This window comes from Ooceraea biroi, chromosome 11, assembly GCF_003672135.1.
Source record: "Ooceraea biroi isolate clonal line C1 chromosome 11, Obir_v5.4, whole genome shotgun sequence".
Lineage (NCBI taxonomy): Eukaryota > Metazoa > Arthropoda > Insecta > Hymenoptera > Formicidae > Ooceraea > Ooceraea biroi.
The window spans coordinates 3,058,475-3,076,922 of NC_039516.1; the positions used below are offsets into that span (position 1 = coordinate 3,058,475).

General features: G+C 39.1%; 3 protein-coding genes across 3 annotated transcripts; 1 reads left to right on the top strand and 2 right to left on the bottom strand.

Moving 5' to 3' along the window:
- Positions 1–9: 9 nt before the first annotated feature.
- Positions 10–8,251, top strand: LOC105288200 (neprilysin-1). The gene is made up of 15 exons (XM_026973907.1): positions 10–481; positions 2,059–2,278; positions 3,142–3,249; positions 3,538–3,752; positions 3,921–4,052; positions 4,128–4,226; positions 4,392–4,585; positions 4,702–4,888; positions 4,952–5,128; positions 5,242–5,345; positions 5,486–5,541; positions 5,625–5,911; positions 6,003–6,161; positions 6,349–6,425; positions 6,522–8,251. Exons 1-15 carry the CDS (start codon positions 278–280, stop codon positions 6,619–6,621), a joined length of 2,319 nt encoding a protein of 772 aa, XP_026829708.1. The 5' UTR covers positions 10–277; the 3' UTR covers positions 6,622–8,251.
- A 1,654-nt stretch (positions 8,252–9,905) lies between these two features.
- LOC105288199 (glutathione S-transferase omega-1) lies at positions 9,906–11,971 on the bottom strand. Its single transcript, XM_011354273.3, has 6 exons — positions 11,818–11,971; positions 11,323–11,480; positions 11,076–11,240; positions 10,871–11,003; positions 10,660–10,775; positions 9,906–10,490 (listed from the first exon to the last, which is right to left on the bottom strand). The coding sequence occupies exons 1-6, from the start codon at positions 11,840–11,842 to the stop codon at positions 10,368–10,370; spliced, it is 720 nt and encodes a 239-aa protein (XP_011352575.2). The 5' UTR covers positions 11,843–11,971; the 3' UTR covers positions 9,906–10,367.
- A 66-nt stretch (positions 11,972–12,037) lies between these two features.
- LOC105288198 (mediator of RNA polymerase II transcription subunit 23) lies at positions 12,038–18,337 on the bottom strand. The gene is made up of 11 exons (XM_011354272.3): positions 18,057–18,337; positions 17,732–17,976; positions 17,477–17,609; positions 17,196–17,378; positions 16,783–17,070; positions 14,451–16,593; positions 14,057–14,296; positions 13,542–13,701; positions 13,167–13,454; positions 12,820–13,026; positions 12,038–12,497 (listed from the first exon to the last, which is right to left on the bottom strand). The coding sequence occupies exons 1-11, from the start codon at positions 18,108–18,110 to the stop codon at positions 12,359–12,361; spliced, it is 4,080 nt and encodes a 1,359-aa protein (XP_011352574.1). The 5' UTR covers positions 18,111–18,337; the 3' UTR covers positions 12,038–12,358.
- Positions 18,338–18,448: the final 111 nt, after the last annotated feature.

The following is an 18,448-nucleotide window of genomic DNA, read 5'->3' on the forward strand; positions in this document are numbered from 1 at the left end:
GGACGTACGGCGGAACCCGGCAAATGTGGCTCTGTGCACGGTGAGCCGGGGTTACGGGGGCCGTGTGGCCCGCGGGGCCCGTGCTGGTGGTGGTGCTGGTGGTGGTGGAGGTGGTGGTAGTAGATTACGTGGCGAAGCGCGGCTGCCCTTGAGCCCCCGCACTTTATGCGCCTCCGGGGCTGGTTCTCGCGGGGGGCACGGTGCGGCAGCGACCGTGGCTACCGGGGGTGGTATCGGGGGTACGGACGACGCCGGCATCGGGTTACCGGACGAGCCGATGGTGCACGTGGAACGTTCGGCGCATCAGGGTACATGGATATGCTGCGTGCCCTGTTACTGGGTGAGGAGGAGCAAGGCCGTGCACAAGGCCTTGCTCACCTTTGCGATGGTGCTGGTCACCAGCCTCCTGGTCACCAGCCCGGTGCTCTTTCTCATCACGACCTTACCGGAGGGGGAGCAGCCGCGGAATTGCGCGCCATTGGTGAGTAATTAGCCTTGAACGATCTCTCGGTTCTCTTTCTGTATCGCTTGATCGCTGTATCGCTTCGTCACGCAGGGTGGAAAGGGTAGACTTTAAATACGGCGTGGTTTCGTGCGAATTCGAGTGGTTCGAAAACGGAATAAATCTTGATAAGCCAGATCTGCGTTGCTAAAATAATGCGCGAAGAAGACTTTGAACTGCCGATTTCGTTTAATCGCGAATCAATATCGTTATCTCTCGTGTATCTTCAGTCTCACATTGAAATTCGATAGAAATTTGATAGAAAATGCTGATGATCATATAGTTTAAGTTTAGGAACAATAGCGTGCTTTCAATGTCAGTTGCAAGTAAAAATGAAAATATATATGATTATTAGCAATACATGGCATAAGTCGTTAAGTTATTTATATAGTTTACGTTCTTTATCGGTCAAGGATCAAGCCACGCAGATTTGCGAGTTTTATTCAAGTTTCGCGTAAAGACGCAAGTTGCTCATCGCTCATTTATGCAAATAGAATGAGTTCTATGCTGTATACCCGCGCATTCTTACGATCGTTTGCCTAAATTTTATCTTTGGAGAAAATATTGATCCGATGCCCATAGCATTGTTTGATGCGATAATGGGAGCATTTCGGCGGCATTGCCAAGTACGTTAGAGATTATAATATAACATTAGATCCCCGCGCGAACATGATGTGCACAGAATAGCTTGCAAATGTGCTAAATGTATGACGTGACGCGAATAAGTAATCGTCTTATACAGCATGGGACGTTGCTAGTTGCCCGAAGTCACGAGTAATTTATATCGATCACGGCCTGGCTCGAAGTGAGAAAGACGGAAAGTCGGTAGTATTTAGCAATGGCACGTTGAAAATGTTTGTGATCAGCGTCTGTCTCAGTACGACGAACTTCACCAATTTTGAAAAAGATGAACAAGAAACTGGTCTCGATATTGAAGAAAAGGGAAAAGAAGTAAAAAAAGTTAAACTATAAAATGCAAATTTAAGACGTTTCATTCACCTGTACGAAATTGCGAAGTCACTCTCGAACGACAGAAGGCCACACTTATGATAAATCGCGATTACTCATGATATACATCGTAATACAAGCCAGTACAAAGCGAAGCCGTATTAGTAAGTAAGGTTTCGAGGCGAATAGAAAGCTCATCCACGGCTGAGGTCAGGGCTTTGCCTGTTATCCTGACCCCTTTCTAAATTTATATTTTTTTTATTTGATGTTTACGTTATTTTGTGTGATTGTTTCATCATTACAAATTTTCTATCAAATATATAAAGATATTATGTTAACAGATGTTAAGATTCAATGAGAAATATAAATGCTTTAAACGAGATTGTAATTTTGCGAAATTAAATTTATGTTTCTTAATTCAAAAATATAAGATATAATAAAATAACGAAAAAATATTCAAGTATTTTTACTCTTTTTGGCTATTTGAGGAAACAAATAAACATTTGAATGTTCTAAAGTCGAGAAATCAGCGTCTTCTTTCTTCATCAAGTAAATGCTAGGAAATTATAAAAATGCGTCTGTTAAAGCAACCAATTTCACGATTTCAGGATGAGGCTTGCATCAGGGAGCGAGATGGGCCCGACGGTGTTTGTAACACGGACATTTGCGTAGAGGCTTCAAAGAGGATTCTAACGTCCATGAAACGAGGTGTCGATCCTTGCAAAGATTTTTACAAGTTTGCCTGCGGTGGTTTCCGCGATCAGCAGCCCTATCAACCGAGCGCAAGCTTCAACATACTTCAAGCGCAAACTGACGACCGTATACACAGTGAGTGTCTAGTAGTCTTTTATTTTTTATCATCTACTAGTTTTCCGTCCCGCTGCGTACTCGATCAAAGTCTCGATCGTTTTGCGGAATCAAAAGTAAACGATACGAGGAACGCCCAGCGAGTTATGCATCAATCTTCATTAATTGATAAAGAGCATGAGGACTTGGACAGGGAGCACGACCTCGATTTGGTAAGAATCTATCGTGAATGCGACGGTGGTGGTGGTGTGGTGGCGGTGTCGCCAGCACGACTGGCGCCGAGCAACTGGCACCAACTATGTTCGCGTATAGATCGCCGCGTTGCTGGGATAATATAACTTGGTTTGGGGATCGAAACTTAAAGGGGAGCTAGATAAATATCGGAAGTTGGAACCGCTGGAGGACACGATCGTGGTATCGAGCCAACGATGCATCCCTGATGATGTCGGTCGAGGGTGTCGCGCCTTGTCCAGACGTGTCATTTTAATGCTCCGCATTAATGTATCGCCGAAAGAACGAACGATAGGGGCTCCGTTTGGTAAAAACTTATCGGACTCTAACGCGAGGAGAAATCGAACTGCCGACTATAAATAATGCACGTTAATCGATATACGTATCGTGTACACATACGGGTATTACGCGAGTTGCCTATTACTCGATAGAATGCCCCGTTACTCGTTAGTTTTACGCAACCTTCGAAATACTATTCGCGTGATTCAAGGTCGGCAAATTACCTTCACTGCGAGCTAATCAGATTATTTAACAGTACGATCTTTAACTACCACGCATTGCTTGTTTGCTGGTTCGCGGTCCCTTGTGGAAAATAATAATAATATTTCTCTGTAAAAGATCGGATCGTGAATAGAAATATTACTGCTTCGCAGGAGCTTTGGCGAATGAGACGGGGCAAATGGTTACCGCATTTGAGAAGCTTGGGCAATTTTACAACGTTTGCCAAGACTTTCAGAAAAACCCCGTAAATTTTACACCCGGTAAATTATTTATGATACTTATCATGCGATTTATAGATGATTCGCTAGTGTTATAGACTCTTTAACATTAAAATACATTGTACGTTCAATATTGAACAAGAGAAATGATAGAATATTCAATAAGAATAGATTTGAGAAGTTCTTTTAATTATTCCATTGTTCTAATTGTTTGATAAATCAAACGTTAAAGAAAGATTTGAGTTACTCATACGAATTTACGCTTTATTAATGTTACTGTGCAAGATGTTTCCCAAATCTACGCAGATAAAATAAATCCGAGTGTTTCAGTTTACGAGCTCTTAAATGAACTTGGTGGCTATATACCGCCAAAAAGCACGGCATCAATCGACATCACCCCTCTGATTTCCGCATTACTGAAAGTAAATGGCGCGCCTCTCTTTGACTTATACGTCAACGTAGATCTTTACGATCGCACAAAGTCATCCCTATACCTCGATCTACCTACCAAATACCAAAATCACGAATTTCTCGCAAAGGACCAGGTAAAGATTGCGCAACTTAAATTTTGGTTCCTATAAAATGATTTAAAAACAGAATCCAACGAATTTAAATGCATAACAAACTTGCCTCCAGATTCTTTAATATTTTCTTCGATGATCCATTTTTTTAAATTCTATATAAACAATATACTATAATATATCTCTTCTCAGAAAAACAGAGACGTACAAAGATCGCGTAACATTCAAGAGATTGTTCGAGGATTCTTGCCAAAAAATATGAGTCCTAAAGAACAATCGTCGGAGATGGATCTGCTTTTGCAGTTTTGCTTATCGCTCGAAAAGGTAAACATAAGACATTAATTCTGCAATATCACAAATGAATGAAATTAGTTGAACGATCTTGAACGATCGTTTCAGATTTATCCAAAGCACAAAGACTTGTACAATTGGGTGGACGTTGATCAGAGGGTATACGTTGCTTACAATGTGACTTATCTTCAAGAGAGCTTTGGTTACGTAAGTATATAACAAGAATAAGTATAGAAAGAATAAATCTATTTTAATTAAATACTCGTCGCAACTTTCTGCATTCCGATTGCGCCTCATTTACTTTCTTATTTTCTACTTTGACCTAAACTGTCTTCATTCTTCAAAAGTAAGAGACTTGCTTCAATGATTCAGATAAGATGGAGATCGTTACTAAACGCAACGTTAAGCTACCGTATAAACGAAATAGACTTGCACGACGATAATAACGATACGAATCGTGTACAACGACCACCCTATGTTGCATCTGAGGACCAGATTTACGTTTATGTTACGGCACCACGTTATTTCCGCAATCTCGGCAAGCTACTGAGTCGTTCCTCCAAACGGTATGGCTTCTTATGTCCTTTATATAATATAATATACGTATTCTCGCAACACGAACACATTGAATTCTACACATTGAATTATTATTATTGATGATAATTGTGATAAATGAATGAAGGATTATTCATAATGGGCTGCTGTTGCTCTATGCCATGGACACGTTGCACGATATCGTCAACGTTACTGCCGTCAAAGATTGGGAAGCTTCTTGCTACGGATTGACCAAAAGCCTTTTCAGCGAAGCAGTCAGTGCGCTCTACGTGCGACAATACACTCCGAAGTACCTGGATACTCTAGTTAACAGGGTATGTTTATTATTTAATCTCTTAAATACTATATTTTATACACGCTCAACGATGTTTTCATAGGTGACGGCATTATTCCAACGTGTGAAAGAGACAATAGCCGAACGTATATTAGTGAAGTCATGGCTCGATGATGAGACCAGGACGCAAGCTTTGTTGAAGCTGAATGCTTTACGTGGACGATTTCACGTGTCGGCCGCATTTTACAATGACACTTTGCTGGAACGTGAATTAGCTGAGGTGAAATGAAATTGAACGTTTGTCATATATAAAATACAAACATTGCAAATTAAAAATTAAATTGCTGGCAACAGCTCAGTGTTATCATTTCTTTGAGCACGATTGTCTTATAGGTCGTGATCGATACGGATGACTTTATCGCTACCGTCTTGAGAAGATTCCGCCAGATTCGGAGAGCAAAGGACCAAAACTCGTTACAAAGATACGCAATGGAAAAGTGAGGAAAATATTTTTCAAAACTGTTATTTGAAAATTTACGAGTTATAAGAAACTCATAATATTTAATAATCTGTTATTTTCTTTTTCTTTATTTTCTTTCTTTAATTTTTTTTGCAAGTAATGTATTCGAATTTTCAGACGTTTCTATCCTTACTCTGTGCACGCCTATTACGAGTCCTCTACAAATACGATCGGTGAGTATCAATTATTAAATGCATTATACACAATGCCTGCAATCGAGCAATTTTAGTAAAGTTGCTCTTGTTAAAAATGGAAGGAATTCCATTGGCTATGATGACATCCTGGGCGTGGTCATGGGATGGTGGACCGGCTTATGCGGTTCACGCTACGCTAGGATCGGTCATCGCTCATGAGATTCTCCATGCCTTTGATTTTCACCGTCGTAGATTGCCTATAGATCCAGATCTGAATGTTGAAGAATGGCTCTGGATCACGCCTGAGTCGTGGAAACGATTGGAGACCCGAATAGAATGCGTCGCGAGACTTTACGCCAGGAGTTTTTGGCGGAAGGTTCAGTTTTACGGGAATGACGTCGCTGTACAGGTACGTTGGATTTACATGGCAAGCACAAGAACATGCTTACATCTTCGAAGAGCAAGCGGAATATATATGTACTAATTCTCTGATTGTACAGTTTGACTGGAACATGACGAGAAATGAGAATGTTGCGGATATCGGAGCTCTGCAGATTTCTCACAAGACCTGGCACACTTTGACGAACGGAAAGGATCGGAGTCTCCCAGAATTAGAAGGGCTAAGGCCTAGTCAACTTTTCTTTATAAGCGCGGCTCAGGTACCGACTAACTCTTTTCAGCGTCTTATAAAGTCATAAGACAAAGTTATAAGTATAACAAAGTTTTCATTCCAATTCTATCATGCAAATTTAGAAATCACTTCAATTTTTATTTTAACTTAAATTTCTCGATAAGATAAATCGTTTTTCTTCTTCCTTTTCTTATTTAAATATTTTTAAATTAAAGGTATACTGCGTTAATACAACTGCCGAGGCCTACGTTTTCTCCGTCGAGTTCGACTATCGTACTCCTCATCCGGAGAGGTACGTGAAGCTTTTAAATTAGATTTTCTCTCTCTCTTTCTATATATATATATATATATACATGAAATAAGATATAAAAATTGGTTAAATTTTTAGAGTAAACGGTATAATGATGAATTCACAAGCATTTGCGGAGGCGTTCCGCTGTCCACTTGGAGCAAAAATGAACCCTCCAAATAAGTGTACGGTTTGGTAATGCGTTTTTGTATATCGTCGATTACGTGCAAGAGAATAATTATATTCCGTTTGATATTCTCTGCAACTGTGACAAATTGTGCAGAAAATTTGAGAATAGCAATTAGGACAGGAATTAATATTGCATAAAGGAACAGAAGTTTGCCGTTCTACGTGGACTCTACTTAGCAATTTAATCTGCAAGATTCTCATCTTCAGCCTCTCAACTGTTAAAGGGCACTACGGAAATATATTTGCTCGGAAATAATCGTCATTTTTTCTAAAATCGTATATTACATAGGATAAGAGGGAACATTTTAAACTAAAAAAAGTTATTATCCGCCCATTACGCTGTGAAACTTGTCTGAAACTGTGAAAAATGAAAAGCAAACCGATTGTATTTGAACGAAAACAAGTGATTGTACTTGAATTGTATGGAATAGCAATAGATTGCAAGAAATTGCAATCAGCAGTAAGAAATTGTAATTTACGACTTGTTACAATTTACACTGATTTATATTTGTGATGAACTATATGAAATTGTAACAATGCGTAAGAAACGTATGGACAAATAAATCGATGGTGTCCGATAATCAGCAAAAATTGGATTTACATGCTCTTTAATGCTATTGTTAAAATATTAATGAATATATTGACATGTTATATTGTTACGGTGCTGGAAAGTTTATAATAAAAATGATATAATAAAAATGAATCTGTGATAAACGTTTTCTCTTGGATTTCTGACGAATTCGTTTTTTGTTGATAATAACGGACGCCATTGATGCGATACAAATTTATTACGGAAAGTATTTTCGCGCACTTTGCTTTGTACGAGGCTACTAGAGGGAAGATAAGTCACATGTGCAGATTGTTCGCTTGAATTGCTCATAAATGTGCCGTGAAACAAGGAAAACGGATTATACGGATTATGTCGAATCGAATTCATTATAATTGCGGTTTTTTCGTCAGATCTGACTCGATTTCTCAAAAACGGTATTAGAATGCGGAAACTGATTTCATGGATCTTCAAAAGTGGGATATTGTTAAACACACAAGCGATCTCGTCTCATTTTATTCACTTAAATTCATGTTAACGGGGATTTCAAGAGACCTTGCCTTAAACGCCTGAAACCGTTTTTATAGTGATTGTCGACTATACATAATATTCGAGCAGGAAAATTAAAATTTACGTGCGTTGTTCAAGAAACCGAATCTTAGAAATTGTGCGACGAACGTTGTACGTGTTGTATGCTATTACACTGTTTTAGAGAGCTATTTTTATCTGATCAAATATTGCAGATGTTGCTTCATACGACCTAGATAATTCTAATGTACATACATTTTGTAAAGCTTTTCGCTCGAAGCGTGTTCTCAAGTGATACATACAAACGATAGTCAATAACGTATATTTTCTCGTAGAAAAATTAGAAGACGTAGAATGGAGGAGTAGAGAAACTATTAAAAGCGATTGGATACGCTTGAGTTAGATGTACGCAATGTGCTACAAATAGAAGTCTTGCCTGAAAATTCGAAAGCAAAACGGCACTTCTCTCTTTGATTCTCCCTTTGATATATCTAATACAATTGAAATTTTAACAGTCTCTAATTTTTATAGTCTCTAACTCGTAAATATATTATATTACAGACTAGTCATTGATACGATCAATCATTAGTAACTTATTATCCCATAATGAGCGTGCATTGACTCAGATTTACCTTCACAAGTTTAATACATCATATCCCAGGCAGCACATGTTAGCCTAATGTATGTTTCTTAGACGTATCTAATGTCTAAGAAACATAAAGTACCATTTAAGAAACGGTTTAAATAGAAACCGTTTTTAGACCTAAATTTTAAAAACGTATTTTTCACGTTTCCACAGAAACGAAAAATGTGTTTTATTAAATTGATTTGAAGTTATATAATTAATATAGAAAAAATAGTAATTTCTACTTACTTTGCGAGTATTAATTATTTTTACATCATACGTTTCAATGTACTCGATTATGGAACAAGAGACAAAAATCAACACAAATGTGTGTGATTCCCACCTCTGATTCACCAAACGACCGATAGATAGCCAGACGTGACGTTCTCGGAAGTAACATTTGTGTTATCACCTTATAAATAACCATCCGGAAAACCGATCCAATACTCTTTTCTTCTTCTTTTCTTTTGAAACTTTTGAGATCATTATTACTTGAAATGATATTTCAAAAGAATGAGATTCCACTACACGAAATTTAGGGAGTAATTCATAAAATATAAAAATCTAGTTTTTTACAAAAATGTGACTTAACTCTGTCTATCTTTGAGGCACTGATATATAGAATTGATAAATATTTTTCTGATGGTTTCTGAAACGTTTTTTTGCCGAAACGTTTTTTCGTTGGACATTTTTCTCCTAAATAAACGTTTCAATAAAATGGTTATGAAACGTTACGGCAAAACGTTTATGAAACGGTTTTGAAACCAATGTGTGCTGCCTGGGATCGCTCAGAAAATCGTAAGACACTTGGCAGAAACGATAAATGAGAGACAAATAAGTAATAATTATTCAGGAAAGCTACCATTTGAAATAAAATTTGAAGTATAGTGGCTTGCGTACGTGATATACCGTAATGGCACATAGCAATGTAAGGATTTATTTTTTTACACTGCGTATTATAAACCACAAGTGTACATACATCGGTACCAACGAAAAATTCCGAAAAAATATTATTTTTAAAGAATTCGAGAAGTAAAACATCGATATGGTTTTAATGCATTAAGAAAATCTGCACGTACCTGGCGATCGTTATCCTCGCGATGCTTGGCGACATTTTTGCTGCGCTCAATGTGAAGTTAGCGGCGTGAAGTATGCGACGATTTCGGCTAACCCCAATCAATGAAGGAGCGAATCGCCGATAACTCGGAGAACGCGATATTATTGTAAAATTCGGACTGCACACAATGTCCACGTTACAACGAGCACTTTCCAAGATATTTGCGAGAACTTCTTACGCGTGAGATCAACTTGTGCATGGTAATAATGACGAAAAATCACAGAACAACGGGAATCGCGAAACCGCCATTCGTCCCGTGATGCTCTCCATTGGCGCGATTCAAATTGTATCACAGTGCGGCGTGATTGCAGCTCGAGATATCGAAACGATGAGGCGGCGACCGAATTTTAAATTCAAACTCGAAAAGATTCGAAGTACTTAGCAGCAAGTTAGAAATGAATGATAGTAAATTAATTGAAATAATCTGATAAATGAGGAATATTTAATATTGATGCCATGAAAAACTATGAGACGTTGTAAATGAGATAATTTACACTTTATAATTATAAGAGAGTTGCAACAATTATACAGTGCAAGTACATCATATGTGCTCAGTTAGCGCTTCGTGTATATTAAAATGCGGAATGAGTATTATGCCGAGTATTACATTGAAAATTACACTTGATACTAAAGTAATCATACTTTAATTGAGATATTTCACTTAAGTTGTAGTATATATAGCTCTATTGTATTGTCGTAGTAGCAAATAAATTATAAAATGGAAGTGTACGCTACGCAGCGTGGTATAAGATATTGAAAAGAAAATAGAAAAATTATTAAATTTAAGAAATTGCACGAATCACAATAAGACAGGAATGATACACAGTATCATTGGAAGTTGTTAGTACCATTGGAACGTTAGTGCCATTATGTTAATATGTTCACTTGAAGCGGTTCTGCATATCATTTATCCTTGCGATATTTTATGTGTAAATGCATTTAGATATTGTCATAATCGATGTTCCCAGCTCTTGAGGCTTCGATGACTTTCGCGAACTCTTCGTACGAGCATCTGTTTTTCACGACAAATGGCAGGTCCTTCATTTCCGCCACCCACTCCATCTGAAATGTGAACACGAATTGATAATTATAATATATAATTAAAACATTATAATAATTATATTAGATCATTATACATTTAAGAAGTATTGCGTGTATTCTATTGAGCAAGAAATCAAGTCGATGATAGAACTGGAAAAATGATATTAAACGCTATGCACTGCGAACTTACAAGTTTAGGAAATCTCTCTTTGTCAAGACTCGTGCATCGTTTGTAGAGTAGAGTCAGAGCCTTGGCGCGCTCAAACCAGGGCCACATCAGCATATCCAACATGCCAGGATTGCTGCCTGAATAAAATACGTTTAATCACATCTCAGATCAGAAAGAAAAAGGAGGAGAGGAGAAGAGGCACGAGAAGAGAATGAATGATGAGATTTTATACCTCCGAAGAAAGGTGTTTTACGTGTATTGAGCTCCTCCTCGAATTCTTGTAGATTGTCCATCACTTCAGCCAGAATCTCTTCGAACTGCCTCTTGTCCTTGTCATGTATACAATTCGAAAAGGTACCTATGACCTTTAAAGAATATGATACAGATCAGAAAATGGATCGTTCCTCTAAATTCGAGCTGATTCTATTAATCAGTACCTTGGAATAATGATCTAACAGCTCCAGGTCACGACTTTTTATCTCGTTGTTGTATAAAGGAGGCTCAGGATATTTCTGATCTAGATAGTTCGCTATTGCGACCGAGTCTGTCATCATTGTACCATCCGCATCTATGTAAACTGGCACTTTCCCCTTCGGATGAACCTGAGAATTTTATATGAATAAGAAAGAAAACTCAGTGACTGCGATACACGCAGTACAGTTCAGAGATAAGCTAAAAACGCACTTGGAGATACCAATCTGGCTTGTTCTGCAAGTTGATGTTGACTATATCGTGAGGAATATTCTTCAGTGCGAGCACCAGTCGTACCCTATGAGAAAACGGACAATATTTCATGCTATACAAACGCGCCTGACCCTCCACGTCCGCTGGCTTCTCAGAGCCTGAAACGTGAGACACGAATTATTCAACGAAATTAAATTCATTAGCGAGATCAGCCAATGAAATTGAATTAATTAACCAGATCTGCCACTAATTTAATTTGAACGATCAGTCAAGGAAATTACATCAATTAGCGAGATCTATGGAATTTAATGAGATCACTCTACAAAATCGAATCAATTAGGTGTCACTTTAAGGACTGCACGTAACGTGCGCTGCGTCTTCGCGCGCATTGTGACAGCTGCAGGCTGCAATCGCAGCCGGCTTTCTGGCGTGACACTGACAGGTCTCCTCCGTAAAGGGGGAATGTCCCTCTCGTTGGCACATAAAGTCGCTTACCACTCGCTAGATGCAAGGAACTCATCGGTGCGGCTTTCCCGCGGACGAGGGAAATGATGCGACAGATTCGATGCAGTTCGATGCTCACTCGAGTCTGACTCCGAGCGATGAAGACCTTTTTTTTTTTGCTAACGAAATGACGGCGCCATCTCTTCAGGATGCGCGGAGGTGATTGAACGCCGGCACCTATTCACCGACGAAAGTTAACAGGCGAGAGGTAACTTTGCGTTAAATATGTTAATTTTATTATAATACGCTTACATGTTCTTTTAATTTCTAGTCGTGTGTGTTTTTTCACATCGAGTCGTTTATTATAAAAGTCTTGTTTCTTACGAGAGATAAAAAGTTTTTACCATTTTTATATCTATCCGATATTTTATATCGAATATTCCTTTTGAATTACAGGAATATTATTTTTAATTCGAAGTAAATAGTAATACGTATTTAGTTTGGAATGACTGGATTGACGTTTGATTTCCGGGTATGCTGAACACGCATCGTGACGTTAGGTAGCAGTCATCGCAGCAGGAACAACCTTGTTTCAGGATGTGTGAATCTCATCGACATTTATATGTGCGATGAAACGCAGCCGCATCTGCAACGGGTGCCTCAGTCTTCGTACGATACACTCCACTTCATTCTTCATCATATCACCAACAAACATGTACTTGATGTGATATCTGTTGTTAAGAAAAATAAAATGTTCTAATAAAGATAATTCGTAAAGTAAGAAGGCAATCAGAGGAACAAAACGATCGTTAGAAAAAGGGAGCTTCAATATCGTTTTAAATTATCGCTCCAAATAAATTTTTGCACGAGCATGTCATTGACATATCTAACGTTTAACGTACAAGTAACAAAATACCCAATTAAGAATTAATTAATTGATAATAAATAATAAATTAAGAAAGCGACAAAAGTAGTTGGTAAAAATTGTTTCAGGATACAACTAATCGCTACATTTTTGCAGAATTTAGATGACACATAAACATATGTACGTACAATAAGTCACAAACTGGATCCATGTATTTCAATGTAGTCTGAGTGTGATCGACTCGTTCCAACATCTCATACAAACAAACGGCTAGCTCGACCACGCAATGTGGTCGTTCTGCGTTAAATCTTGCCAATGTGGGACCAATCAAGTGGCAAGCGTATATCAGTTGTTCCTCGCTGGTTACAAATGGCTGAAGTTTCTCCTTGATGAACCTAAAGAAAAAAATAAAAAGTTTTTGTTAGCTCTCGTCTCGGTTTTGCTTTATAAAATGCACCGTTTTATCTATCGTATTGAAAGATATTTTTTTATAGATGTGTGAAGTCATTTACATGTGAAAGAAATTGCTACTTACTGCGGCATTGTCGTGATTTGTCCAACACCTGCGTGATGCCACACTGAATGCGCCAGTGCAAGCATATAACTATACTTGTTCTCTAACAAACTATTATGAGTGATGTCGAAATTGAACATTTGGAACGGCGTTAAGTTGTTGTACTGCCAGTTGACCAGACCGGGACTGTTGATGGTCTCGACCAAGCGATCGTGCAGTGCTGACCAATAACATTCTGGCAAAGCGGCCAAGAGCAGACCAACGCAATTTATCCACAAATGTATCTCGTCTGACGGTATAACGGTATACCTGTGGGAACGTGTAAGAATAAAATTGCATAAGAAATCAACAGTACACGAATCCGAGCATGTAAATTTAAAAACAGAAGACCAGTACCCTTTAGCAACAACATCCAATAGTGAATTAGCGACCAATTGTGGAGTAACGGGAACAGCCATAAGTTCAACACAGGTCACGTATAGTGCATGTGCTGCTGGATTTGGGAATTCGTTGAACCTCCAGTCAGTAGCAGGGAAATGGGCCGTGCCAGACATAGCTTTAACACATGTGCTCAGTTAAAGTGAATTATTGCTACTCTATTTGTAACTAGAGGACTGTGGCTGCCTCGACGTTATCAGTGAAAAGAAAATTCAAAATTGCTCTAGAAGTCTATATACCAAAATGAGAGAAAGTTTGCCATGTTACATGTTCACATTTTTAAGAGATAAAAATGAGAGAAAAATTGAGATGTTAAATATTTGCATTTTAAGAGATACTGCGACTGATAGAAACTGATAACAATTTAGTTGCTTTTTCCACTCCCTATCGAAAAAGCTACAAAATCAATTATAATAAAAATATGTCTATTAGCTAATCTTATATTTACGATATAAAAATGACTGTTGTTTTACTTTCTACCATCCTTTGTACGAGGCGAACGTAGTAGTCCAATTCTGGTATCCAGTTGACAGCGTTATCGGCAGAACGTGTCATGTATATCTGATAAGCCTCGGAAAGTGCCCATCCTGGTGCTCTGATCTCGCGCAAGGAACCCAAAACGGCAGATACCAATCGGCGCTTCAATGAAGGCCGATCTCGTAATTTCCTTTCGTAGTAATGTAACGTGTTGTAAAGGTATGTAACGGGCCGATCTGGAATTGATAAATTGCGATCACATTCAACAACCAAATTACATTCTAGCTTATATATACAAATTTATCTTTTCTAGATGCATTTGTGTAAAGATAAATTTGAATTAAACAACTTTTGTATTCATTAAAAATAAGACATTTTTACTAGACCTACCATGAAATTTATACAAACAGCCCAAATGCTCCAACAGCGTTTCCAAACTTTTGATAACAGGTGGTATCTCTAGATATCGATGTACCACTATGTCGAAAACCGGTAAAAAGCGGAGACACACGTTGCCGAAGTACACAGGCAAGCTCTGATACTGGCTAGGCCCGCCGGTAGTTTGTTCCATGATGCCTTCCGGCGCGAACTTCTCCGGGAACTTTCTGTGGAAGGCAAGGTGCTTCTCGTGCCAGTTCGATTGCTTCCAATGTTCCGGTGAGTTTTCCTTAACGAATTCCTGTACCCGGTTTCTGAATTCCACCGCTTTCAGCAATAATAATTGTATGATGAAGAAACACACTTGTGCCTCGCTGCCCTCCTGAGTTCTTAATGCTAGGCAGAGTACCAGCCTATCGATGGTCACTATATTGTACTTCCAGATCATATCGTTGATGGTGTCCACGCATTTATTAACGTGCTGACCGCCCGCACTATTGGCAAATTCAAATACTAGATAATCACAAAATTTTCGGAGATGCGCCGAGAGAGCTCTGGCGCCAATTCTTTCGAGAATTTTATATGCAATGGGACTGATACAGTCTCTTTCAAATATCATCTTCCACACGAGGCACAGAAACAGCGGTGGCGTGCCAGGCACTGAGAAGTGCGCGATAATATCATTTTCATTGTTCATCGACGCCCAATTTCTGTATTCCTCCTCAACAGCCTTCTTAATCTGTTGTTTGTTTTCTTTGGCCACGCTGTTCTGTTGAAAAAACTCGCTTAATACTGGCGGGAAGCACTGAAGGGTGTGATTAGCCCAGGAGTGCGGCGTGTTCTGCATAATTGTGTGCAGTAGCTCCTTGCACCACGTGCCACTAAGACTGTCAGCGCCAGTGCCAGTCACATGCATGGATCTTGCCAGTGTTAATACTAACACCCTGTTGAGTTCCTCAGATTCTGCGGACACAAGGGTCTTCGGTTCAGATAAAAATCTGGATAACTGCGGCTGGACCTCCGCTGAACCTAATCCTGTAATGAGCCTCAGAGCCGTGCTCTCAACACATAGATGCAACTGCGTCTGATTGGTTTGGGGTACCGCCGCGAGACTGTGAAGGTGCGACAGCAGCTGAACTCTGTAATGCGGCTGGATGTGATGCATCCTGTAGCTGAACATTTCCAGCAACGTGTACAGCGTGCCCCACGCGTGAGATTTGAACACTGTCGGTAGCAACTGACTGATGAATCCTTTTATGCCGAGGCTCTCGATCTCCGTGTAAACCAATAAACGGCTGTAGGTTTCAACCAGTGCAGGCGCTAACGCCATGTTACTCTTGGATTGCGCCAATTTAATCACATGTGTGACAATGCTGTGAATCAGACTCATTTTCGAATGAACGGTCAGCGAGTCCAGGATGGACATCGAAAGCGGCGTCGTCGGGCCGTTCGCCAACGCCGCGTTATTCTGCAACGTTTGCAACGGTTGCTGTTGCTGGCTCTTCTGAGTACCCAAGATGGTGTCTACCAGCGCTGCCATCGGTCTGCTGAAGTATTCCTGATTCGTCGAGTACGCATTACATAACAGGGCGATTCGATAATCCGAACCCATGCAAAGGGACGTGTTCGGCATGACTAGATGTTGCAGAAATTCGTGATGGACCTTGAGCGTGTGGGGTATAGGCCGGTGAATATTAGAGTGTTCGGACTGAGCTTTCTTCAGCAGATGAATCCATATACATGTAATCGCCATCTGATGCGTACAAAGTGCCTGGGTGTAGTCCGGGACAGGCAAGGGCTCTTTCTCCGGGTAGAGAAGATCGTACAACTTCAGCACGGGCAGGAAATTCGAAAGCGGATTTCGTTGTATGCTGCCAGAGATAAATTGCAAGAGAACCCACATCAGATGGTCCCTCCCTTTCCGCAATTCTCTGCCTGCCAACTTATCGTGTATCGCCATGACGATGCTTGGAAAACAGGCGAATTGAAAAAGAATAAAGTAGATCAGCTGTGAGGAGAGATGGAGCCACACCCAGTGATTGGCCACGGTCCCGTCTGTCCCCTCCACTGGCAGGGTCTCGTTCTCGGATCGTTCCATCGCGAGTATAACGAGCTCCACAAGCTGTTCCTCCAAGACGATGCAGCGTTGCTTATGCTGTCGCGCAAACAAAAATGTATTAAGTTCGATATAAACAGTGTCTTCTGATAGCAGCATAACTTGAGAGGTGTATTCAACAATATATAAAATTAATTAGTGGATAAAAATTTATATCTCGCTCTTATCTTTTAATAACTTTCATGTTCATGCTTTACACGACTTTATACGTATGCATTTCAATTTTACCTGTTTTTGTAAACCGAGCATCGAGCAGACCATATCCCTGCTATACGGTTGCTCCAGAACATATCTAAGTAATTCCGTTTGTGGTTTAAGTAAATCCGGATTGTACGGTAAGTTCCCTTTCAAGGAAAACTTTAACGTAGTAGGATCCAACAACCAGGGATTAATCAAGTGATCTGCATATCCCGTATGTTCAACTACTGGCAACATCTTTGAGTGTCCTACTATGGACACCATTTGCGCGGTGTTGCGAAAACTTTCAACAAAACTAGACAATAGTTTCGCTAATCTCTGAAACAGACAGAAATATTTTAAGCATTCTTCACGCAGTGCTTTATTTTATTATGTTCGAATAATCCTGGAATCATCAGCTTTATTTAATCATTCTTATTAATTTAGAATGCTTTATCACTTACCCAATGAGGCCAATTTTTGCCATCGGGGTAGGCTTTCTGTATTTCATTGACAATAAAATAACCAGGTAATAAGCACGCGTTTCTGTCAAAAATATATTCAATAACGTTTTCCAAAGCTTTCAGTTGTGGTTGCACCGATGCGTCTAACCGGGCTGGTATAGTTTGTGCCTTTTCCTTACATCCCTAAGAAAATATGAAGGAAAAGCTTCTTTACATAAGATATTTTTGGTGTTTAATAATTAAAAATTATAAGGAGATATAAAACACATTGATAGACGTACTTTCATGATTTCTCTAACTCCCTTGTAATCTACTGCACCAATAATACGTCGAATAAGGACGAAACATTCAATCCAAAAATCTTCCAACTGATACTGTAACTTGTCGCAACTTAAAATACATTCGCATACTAATCTGGAAAATTCATAAGAAAATATTTATTTATTTTTATCTATCTATTAATTTTATCAATTTATCTGTTAATGAAATGGAAACCTGGAAAGCAAGACAAATTATATCGATTAATAAAAGTATACCTGGCAGGTAAAAAATTAGAGTGCACCAAGTTCTCCAGCAACGATAAAAGTAACTGTAATCGTCTGTGATTAGTCATAGCTGCTGCCATTGATAGGAACTGACGAACGGCAGCCTCTTGCTGCTCCTTTGTCAATCCAGTCAAAACTGATTTCAATTCGTTTTGCCATGTTGTTATTTTCTCAGTGTCATTATTAGGATGATGAACGAGGACGCAACTGAACGCCTCCTCTATCGCCTCCACTTTCTGAAAAATGTGAAGAAAGCGAATGTTGCATTATTAAATCTCTCTTGATTGTCGGAATAAAGGTTTTTTAGCTTACTCACCAATATATCATTTACAATATTTGCAATCTGATTTTCACTGCTCATCTTCTCCATGTATAATATCCACGTTAGCACAGGTAATTGTAAATTTAATTAAAACATATTCATCGAACGAATAATTTCTGTGGTCAATTGTACGATCATGCTTTCCACATTTATGTTCTTTCAAGAATAACTGAAGAAATCTTTATATTTACAACTGCATAACCTTTTTATAGAAAGTTCGAAACGAACTTTTCTTCTTCCTCCACTATCGAAAATCCGTCCAATAAGAATACGGAGCCATGCTGACGTCAGTTGATTTATAACTATTATATCTAATCTCTCTAGATAACTTACTAGCTAGAGCAATCGTAATGCATGAAGTTGCATCATTTCGGGGTATACTTGAA

Coding starts and splice junctions, on each gene's coding strand:
- LOC105288200 (XM_026973907.1), top strand. CDS start 278: ATGGTGCACGTGGAACGTTCGGCGCATCAGGGTACATGGATATGCTGC. Junction 4,586..4,701: donor CTGAGTCGTTCCTCCAAACG/GTATGGCTTCTT, acceptor AAATGAATGAAG/GATTATTCATAATGGGCTGC. Junction 5,542..5,624: donor GTCCTCTACAAATACGATCG/GTGAGTATCAAT, acceptor TAAAAATGGAAG/GAATTCCATTGGCTATGATG.
- LOC105288199 (XM_011354273.3), bottom strand. CDS start 11,842: ATGAGTTCCTTGCATCTAGCGAGTG. Junction 11,481..11,817: donor TTCCTTGCATCTAGCGAGTG/GTAAGCGACTTT, acceptor CTCACGTTTCAG/GCTCTGAGAAGCCAGCGGAC. Junction 10,776..10,870: donor TAAAACACCTTTCTTCGGAG/GTATAAAATCTC, acceptor TATTTTATTCAG/GCAGCAATCCTGGCATGTTG.
- LOC105288198 (XM_011354272.3), bottom strand. CDS start 18,110: ATGGAGAAGATGAGCAGTGAAAATCAGATTGCAAATATTGTAAATGAT. Junction 17,379..17,476: donor GAGTTAGAGAAATCATGAAA/GTACGTCTATCA, acceptor ATATTTTCTTAG/GGATGTAAGGAAAAGGCACA. Junction 13,455..13,541: donor TTGGATGTTGTTGCTAAAGG/GTACTGGTCTTC, acceptor ACGTTCCCACAG/GTATACCGTTATACCGTCAG.